The 8746-nt window shown below is 36.7% G+C and overlaps 1 protein-coding gene across 1 annotated transcript; it reads right to left on the reverse strand.

Moving 5' to 3' along the window:
• Positions 1–1180: 1180 nt before the first annotated feature.
• LOC141649047 (protein FAR1-RELATED SEQUENCE 5-like) lies at positions 1181–2795 on the reverse strand. Its single transcript, XM_074457749.1, has 3 exons — positions 2510–2795; positions 1546–1947; positions 1181–1444 (listed from the first exon to the last, which is right to left on the reverse strand). The coding sequence occupies exons 1-3, from the start codon at positions 2780–2782 to the stop codon at positions 1181–1183; spliced, it is 939 nt and encodes a 312-aa protein (XP_074313850.1). The 5' UTR covers positions 2783–2795.
• Between the last annotated feature and the right edge of the window lie 5951 nt (positions 2796–8746).

Below are 8746 nucleotides of genomic sequence, written 5' to 3' on the forward strand. Positions count from 1 at the left end.
TGGGGAATAGAATCAGCTTTTTCGTAATAAAGTATAGGAAGATAAGTAATTAACTGTCTACCAACAAAAAAAAAGATAAGAAATTACCTTTTTGCAGAGGAGATGCAGAGTTTTTTCTTGAATACAAACAGTTTTCTGTACTTATTCAGTGTGTGTGTGTTTTTTTTTAAAAACCACGCAATAGCAAAGATTTATAGGGGTTGGGGAATACAAACAGTTTTCTGTAATTACATTAGATTAGGTTAGGTAACTGTTTTTAATAAAAACTGAAAAGTGGAACTGCTTTTTATAAATATTACTAAGTCGTTATTATTCAACTGTTATTGTAGTGTGTAATTTGCGCTTTATTTTTGTGGTTGGTTTGTGAAAAAAACAATCGAGATAATATTAACAAAAAAAAAAATTAAAGTAACTAGTATTAATTCTCATATAATGTAGGTCTCACTTTATTATCTAGAAGATACATTTTAGGTTAAAATATAATTCGAACAATGACAAATAGTAAAAGTGTTTGACATTTTTAGGCGAGGTCTTCATCGTAGCCGTTGTCTTTTGTGTCTCTTTTGTCTTTGTTAGTTCATGCATCTGATTCATATTCCTGCAATTTTTGCTTAGTATTTAGCAGCTACATTAATAGCAGAATAGCAAAGAGAATAACATTGATAGCAGAGAATAACAACACATTAATAGCAGAATAGCGTAATCTAAATTTAGCGGCTACTCTGTTATTTGCAACACTATCCATTTCCACCAAGAATATCCATTTTGTATCCAAAAATAACAACACATTAATAGCACAATAGCAGTAGAATAACACAAAGAAAAGCAGAATAGCGAGAGTAACACAGAATAATAGGGGAATAAAGAGAATAAAAGGATAACATATTCCCGCAATTTTTGGTAGTTCATGCATCGATTTATATTGCCGCAATTTTTGCTTAGTATTTTAGAAGCTACATTAATAGCGAGAATAGCAAAGTGGAATAACATTAACAACAAAGAGAATAACAACACATTAATAGCAGAATAGCAGTAGAATAACACAACAAAGCAAAGAGAATAGCAGAGTAACACAAGAATAATAGGGGAATAACAAAGAGAATAAGAGGATAACATTAGAATAATAGGAGAGTATTAGTCCAGATTCATACCTCTTCGTTTCGATTCTTTTTCATCTTCGTCATCGAAGGGGGACTTTCAAAGAAATGGAAGAGTACAAGTTCTCTTGTTGTGGTTCACCCACTTCTTGCAGATTACCGCATCTTCGCTTCCTCTTTTGTTGCTTGGTTTTGGCCTTTTCTTTGGAGGACCTTAATCTTTTGCCACTGCCCTTATTCTTGGCCTTGTTTGGCGGTCGAAGGTCAATGTCATTTGAAGCTGTGATGCCTAGAAGAGCCTCGATTTCCTGGTTTTTAGTCTTGGTTGATTGGTCTGTGATGTTCACCTGAACCGTGTCGGGATTTTCGCAGCGATGTTGCTTCATGTGTTTAATAAAGAGCATAACCGTCCATCACCCCGACGAGTTGCATAAATCTCGGACCAAACCTTTGACATCTCAGCTTTCTTGATGTCAGCCTCATCAATCTCTTCTATCACCTTTCCATTTTCATCTCGGACAACTGGCCTGTATGATTTCTTTGTCCATCGAGCAAGGACATAAGGGTCAGGTATCCTGTGGACCTGCCTACCATTCCACACCCAAAGTATATGGCGACAAACAATGCCATGCCTCTCAAACAGCTTACATGCACATTTGCTCTCGTTAGTTTTGGTGTTAAATTCAACTCGGAAGCTCCTGTGCTTGAGTCCATCACGAACGTCATGATACTCCACCGCCCCTACTGTTGTCAAACCCCCCACCCCCATGCTGCATATGGCATGTTTGACTTCATTCTGAAAGTCCCCAAAGATAGGATGGGTGTAGACAAGTGAGGCATGCATCTCCACCTTAATAGCAGAATAGCAGTGGAATTACATTAATAGCAGTAGAATAACAACACATTAATAGCAGAATAGCAGTAGACTAAATTTAGCAGCTAGTTTGCTGTTATTGCAGACACTATCCATTTCCACAAAGAATATCCGTTTTTTATTCAAAAATAACAACACATTAATAGAAGAATAGCAGTAGAATAACACAACAGCAGTAGAATAACAACACATTAATAGCAGAATAGCAGTAGAATAACAACACATTAATAGCAGAATAGCAGTAGAATAACAACACATTAATAGCAGAATAGCAGTAGACTAAATTTAGCAGTTACTTTGCTGTTATTGCAGACGCTATCCATTTCCACAAAGAATATTCGTTTTTTATTCAAAAATAACAACACATTAATAGAAGAATAGCAGTGGAATAACATTAATAGCAGAATAACACAACAGCAGCAGAATAGCAGTAGAATAACACAACAGCAGCAGAATAGCAGAGTAACACGGGAATAATAGGGGAATAACAGTAGAATAGCAGTGGAATAACATTAATAGCAGAATAGCAGTGGAATACCTTCATCGGCCCTACTTTCTCGAGCATACTATGCTCATTGGCATTATCCATCCTCCTTTGTGTATGCCTTTGCTGCTCTATTGCGGAATTGTACCTCATCCAAAACTCGACGAGGGTTCCAAAATGGCTTTCAAACCGCTTGAAATAGCTGTTTGAACTTTCGGATCTCTGGGTTGTTCGCAACAAACAACCTAGAGGCAGATCCCGAAAGTATGCCGGTATCCACTTTTGTCTGATTGCAAAGACATACTTCAACCACCGGTTGCTTTCCATACCATGGGCTTCAATAACAGATCTTCAGATTCTGTTCAAATTCGTGTGGCTCGAGGTCGACATCCCACACAACGGCATTTATGTCGGTCATAAATTCCGTATCATTGCAGATTGCCCTTCCCATTTTCTCGGGCATTTTTCGCATGATATGCCACATGCAATACTTGTGGACAGAATGGTTGAAGACATTTGGGCGTGCTTTTTAATTCCGGGCACCGGTCCGTAATTACACATTGAGGTTCTTCTTCGCCCCATTGCTTCGAGGAATTTTTAAAAATCCACTCAAATGAATGTCGACTCTCAAAGTCAAGTAACCCACCGCAAAAGTCACCGTCTTCTTGTTGTGGTCTACTCCGGTGAAGGGAGTAAACACCATGAAATATTTGTTTGTCCCATAAGTAGGGTCAAACGAGATCGTGTCTCCATATAACTTGTAGTTGTTTATCCCTTCCTTATCAGCCCAAATAACCTTCGTCAAGCATTTGTTCTCATCCTGATCATAAGCAAAGTAGAACCCCTTTGTTTCAGCCAGCATTTTGAAATGCCCAATGAACATTTTAGCATCGTTATCCCCAATGTAACACTTGATATTTCGCTTGAAGTTTTTGAAGTCTAGCAAAGAGGCACCGATATTCTGATAACCATTTGAGTATTCCTTGAGAATTCTGAAGCTCAATGTTGGACCTATGTTGAGCTTAGTATGATCAATAATGGTCCTCTTAATGTAGTCATGGACGTCCCTTGAGAGCTCTCGGAACTCCTGTTTTTGACAGAGTAAAGAGAGTGATTGTGAACGTCTACAAAGACATCCACAATATACCCACTGGGTCTCGTCATCCTGTTTTTTCACAGGTTCTCAACCTCATGTTCGCCTTGCAGCCACACCTTGTCAGAGCATGCTTCTTTGGCTGTCTAATTCGCCGGTCTTTGTTCTCTACTGTACTCAAATTACCGGCTTCATGATTTGTTGCTTCAAGTCGCATTTTTCTTTTCATATCCCTATACCCTCGTCATGCATGACAGTGATTTGACGGTGACGCCCCCTTATATTGCGCATTTGTGTACCTTCTCACATCAAATCCGCAAGCCAGTGCATAGATCTTTGTAGAACTGCATCGCATCCTCCAAGGTAAGAAAGAACATGCCACGTTTAGGCGTAAAATCACTCTCAACAGTCCTCACCCACTGCTCAGTCCCCCCGGGTGTACTGCTGTAATGAAGAGTTGAGACAAACTCATCGTTTTCTTCGTCTGAACAGGTTGGGCTGGTGTATATCTTCGTTATTAGAAGAATCCCCATTAGGTAAGACCGCATTGTCTTCAACAATAGACACAAAGAGAAAGATCTCATGACAAGTAAATTAATATAATGAGTACAGTCATTGGACAACAAAATCACAATAACATCACAATAATAAAGAGCACGGGGAGAGATCAACATTGCAAAGTAATGTGACAATAATAGTATGATATGATAAACGGTGTGAAAAGACGACAATCAATAACATCACAATAACACTAAATGTGTTTATCTCATGCTACTCTCTTATCAGCCGTATATTTTCACGCATCGCACAATAATATCACAACAATAGTAGCATAATATCAGAATAAGAGTACAATAATATCAACATGTTTCTCTACTTTTTTACAATAATAGTAGAGTAATATCAGAATAACAGTACTCTGGTTCTACTTTATTACATACAGATAATACTGTATTTATTATGTAACTCTTTTGCAAGGCATATATTTTCATGTTCTTGCACAATAATAGCACAATAATGTTACAATAATACCACAATAATAAGACAATAATATAATCATGTTCTTATGTACGGTTACAATAATAGTACATTAATATCGAATAACAGTTCTCTTTTTTCTACTGTAATGCAAGCCGATAAAGACAATAGTATCGAATAACAAATTTGAGAAACACATAGAAATCAATAATTGATTTATAAACACTCAGGCTAATAATAGTACATTAATATTAGAATAACAGTTCTCTTTTTGTACTCTAATACAAGCCAGATAGTACAATAATATCAGAATAACAGCTGAGAAACACATAGAAATCAATAATTGATTTATACACACTGAGGCTAATAATAGTACATTAATATCAGAATAACAGTTTTCTTTTTCTACTCTAATACAAGCCAGACAGTACAATAATATCAGAATAACAGCTGAGAAACATGTAGAAATCAATAATTTATTTATAAACAACGGCGGATGAAGAGATAAGAATGAATAGCAAGATTACTGTTTCCATATTCACCGTCGAGTTGATTTCTTCGCTAACATTGTTATTGATCTCATTGTCCATCTTTTATACCCGAAAACAAGTAAAATCAAGTATTGAATTCAATTAAAATCAACGAATTTACACTAAAAATCAACGATTTTTACATTAATTAGGTTTTTTACATTAATTTCGAAAATACGATTGAATATACTAAAAATCAACGAATTTACATTACCTGTAATTCGATTGCAGCTACAAATCAACGATTTTGTGTAATTTTATTAGGTTTTTTATGAATTTCCTATAGTCGGCGTTCTGATTTGTGAGTTTTCTCTGTTTTGATTTGTAGAGAGAGAGAGAATATCGTTAGAATGAGGTTGCTGTTTTCATGTTTCAGCGCTTTTGTATTTTTCGATTTTTCCTTTTTTTTTTTCTAATTTATCTTTTAATCTCAGCCCTTGATTTCTTTTAATCTCAGCCCTTGATTTCCCCAACTCACAACTCACCATAAGACCCCAACTCACGAGATCCCGCATATATATATATATATATATATATATATATATATATATATATATATATATATATATATATATATATATATATATATATATGCACACGTATATACAACAAGCAACATCCTATTTCACATGTTTCTAATAAGCCACATTAGAAATCGATCATCATGTAATTCCGTTTTTCATATCAACATATAATCATGTTACTTACTCACCTTTTCGCCACCACATTCTCCATCCTCCACATGCATTCATCCACCGATTCATACAACACATTTCAACATAGATATGCAACATAACTTAAATAAACACATAGCGACCCCAAGACATACCCCATAGTGACCGGTTCAAAGTTCTAGGGTGAGATCGCGACTTAAGGACGTCTCCCAAGCCTTTGCATTAGCTCCTAACAACTCCTACCCGGGTTCATTTTATTTTGACTCCCTAGATTCATTAGGTTCATTAGTTATAGGTTCCAAAATCGTCGCTCTGAAACCACTTTGTAACACCCCCATACACTAAGTACCTTACCAGGACCACCTAATGCATGTGAATGCTACCATCTCGGTTACCCGAGGTAATGTATATCAAATAGACAATAAATAAACGTAGTTTATTAAGTAAATTTAATGTGATACATGTCCAATACCAAAACTGTTAAAGAAAATACAACTGTTCCAAAAATGCCAAACCAACTAAGTAAATAAATATTTAACGACCCAGCGGAAGACTTCTAGACATCTCGTGATGACTCAACCTAGCTATCCATGCAAGTCCATCTCATACATGTTCAATAACTACTCACCACCCCCGAATGGATCACCATAGTTTTCAAAACATTTAAACGGGGTCAGTTACTGATTATACAAAAACAATACAACAGAAATAATACAACAGTCACCCAATCTCCATCATAACTCCACTCACCTGACTACACACTAAAGTGTATAATCCTGCCAGAATACCCATCCCAACAAGTATTCCACACCGCCAATAGGGGACCGCAGCCGTTCCCACCTAAGCCCCGCTCATCTCATCCGAGCGATAACCCATGTTCCTTAACGTGGACATCCCCTCTGTGGCGGGTTCCATAGAGGGCGAATCAAGGGCATGAAGCCACTCCCGCAAGTGACTCCACTCAGCCGAGAATGCACCTCGCGAACCACAGATAAACAATCACAACCAACCACATTATACAACAACAATTACCAATTACCAATTTCAATACGATACGAATCAACAACAATAATCAATCATCAACAACATTATGTAATCAATAACTGAGTAGAGAAACCCTACATGGAATAATCAATCACAAGATCGTCACAAGCAGCTAATCAATAATGCTCCTCTACGAAGCCTCCTTCTATAACCACATATAATCATACAATCATCCTCTAAACAACATTATACTCCCAAACCCCTAATCTACCCAATTAGAGCTTTCAACAAACTCAACGAAACAATATTAAAATTATACAAGAATCTTACCCTTGACACGACGAACTCAACCGCGTAAAGAACACGATGATCCGACAACCTTAACCTTTGGGATTTGCTAACAACGCGAAGAATGAAACAACGTACTCTTTTCTCTCTTTGAAAGGTTTTTTGAAAAGTGAAAAGTGATTAAGAAAGATGATGGAACCCATAAATATTAATCACGCGTTATTTACAAAACCCGGCTAAAACAGCCCGTAATACCAACTTACTCGATCGAGTAAGTGACTTACTCGATCGAGTAAGTGACTTACTCGATCGAATGCCCCTTACTCGATCGAGTGTCACACGTACTCGATCGAGTACCCATCAGGCAGCCTACTGTTTCGTATAAAAACATACTTACTCGACAGAGTTAGCCCCACTCGATAGAGTACCCATAGACATAGAAAACCGTAGTATTACAGCTATTTAATTTTGGACGAAAAAATACAGGAACTTTTCAGCCGGTTCTGGACTGACGGCCGGTTGAACGGCGCAGACTCCTATTTCCACACTTTCAATTTCTTTTAATTTTTGACCTAAATGGTTGTAAACTATAAATACCCCTCTCCTAATTTCGTTCGACACATTACCCTAGATCTAGAATTCTCTCTAGTTTTAAGCAAGTTTCCTAAGCAAAGTATTAATCTTTCCTTAATAAAACCTTAATTATCTACTTAATTAATATAGATCTACTTAGTTTCATTAGTTTACTCTTGAGTATTTGGGTTGTAGTTGAAGAAGTTTGAAAGATTTCTTCCATTATCAATACAAGACTCAACCTTTCTCCTTTGTTGGTACAATTTCTTCTCTTGTTAAGTTTGTTTATTAATTGTTTCAATTGTTTACATTTCTATTTCTCTCTTTGTTATTGTTATAATTTATACCATGTTTTCCATCATGTTTGCTTTTGTTTTATCATTTGTTTACCTTTGCTTAAGTATGATGTGTAAGTAGTGACCCCCTAGGGTTTAGGGGGACCCTAAGTGGAGTTAATGGTATAACTTGGGTAATTAATAATTGGGTTTTGGGTAGAATTGTTAGCTTACTTATTCATGCACACAAGGTGTTTGTGGAGTTGTGTGAGTGAAAGCTCTCACGTTTCTTCATTGTTTGGTTAAATGCTCTATAAATGAAAGTTGTAGGGTGTTTTGATAGCTTGATTAAATTGAGAATTGATACTTGATACTTGATGAAAGTTATGTGTCTTTCTTTAGGGAGGCCAAGATATTGGACCTCTTACCTAAGTTAACCTCTACCCTTACCCGGTGCTTCACCCTTGTTTACCTTTACCCACTTATAGGAACCCGACTACCCTAGCTTTAATATAAATTGTCCACACCTTATTTTTGTCATTGCTTTAGTTGCTTAATTGGTGTGGGCACTTTGATGTTGAAATCCTGCAGCAATCTCTGAAGCCATACAATCTCCCCTGATGTATAGGACATTGCTCTATATTCTGAATCAGTTGAAGACTTAGATACAGTCTTTTGCTTTTTGGTTTTCCAAGCAACTAATGCATCTCCCAAAAATATATATTGTCATATGACAGATCTACAACTGAAGCTACAGGCACCCCAATCTGCATCTGTGAATGCCCTGAGAGTGAAGTGATTATCTGCAGGGTAGAAAATGGCAGCATCTATAGTGTGTTTCAAATATCTCACCACATGTAGGGCTGCTTTCCAATGAGGTTGTCTTGGACAAGCAA

The sequence above is a fragment of the Silene latifolia genome, chromosome 3, assembly GCF_048544455.1.
Source record: "Silene latifolia isolate original U9 population chromosome 3, ASM4854445v1, whole genome shotgun sequence".
NCBI classification, from domain to species: domain Eukaryota; kingdom Viridiplantae; phylum Streptophyta; class Magnoliopsida; order Caryophyllales; family Caryophyllaceae; genus Silene; species Silene latifolia.

What these genes read in the sequence shown, in the direction of transcription:
- LOC141649047 (XM_074457749.1), bottom strand. Translation starts at nt 2,782, where the DNA reads ATGGAAAGCAACCGGTGGTTGAAGTATGTCTTTGCAATCAGACAAAAG. An exon ending in AGAAAGTAGGGCCGATGAAG is followed by an intron (nt 1,948 to 2,509) that starts GTATTCCACTGC and finishes TCTGCTATTAAG; the next exon opens with GTGGAGATGCATGCCTCACT. An exon ending in AGAAAGCTGAGATGTCAAAG is followed by an intron (nt 1,445 to 1,545) that starts GTTTGGTCCGAG and finishes GACACGGTTCAG; the next exon opens with GTGAACATCACAGACCAATC.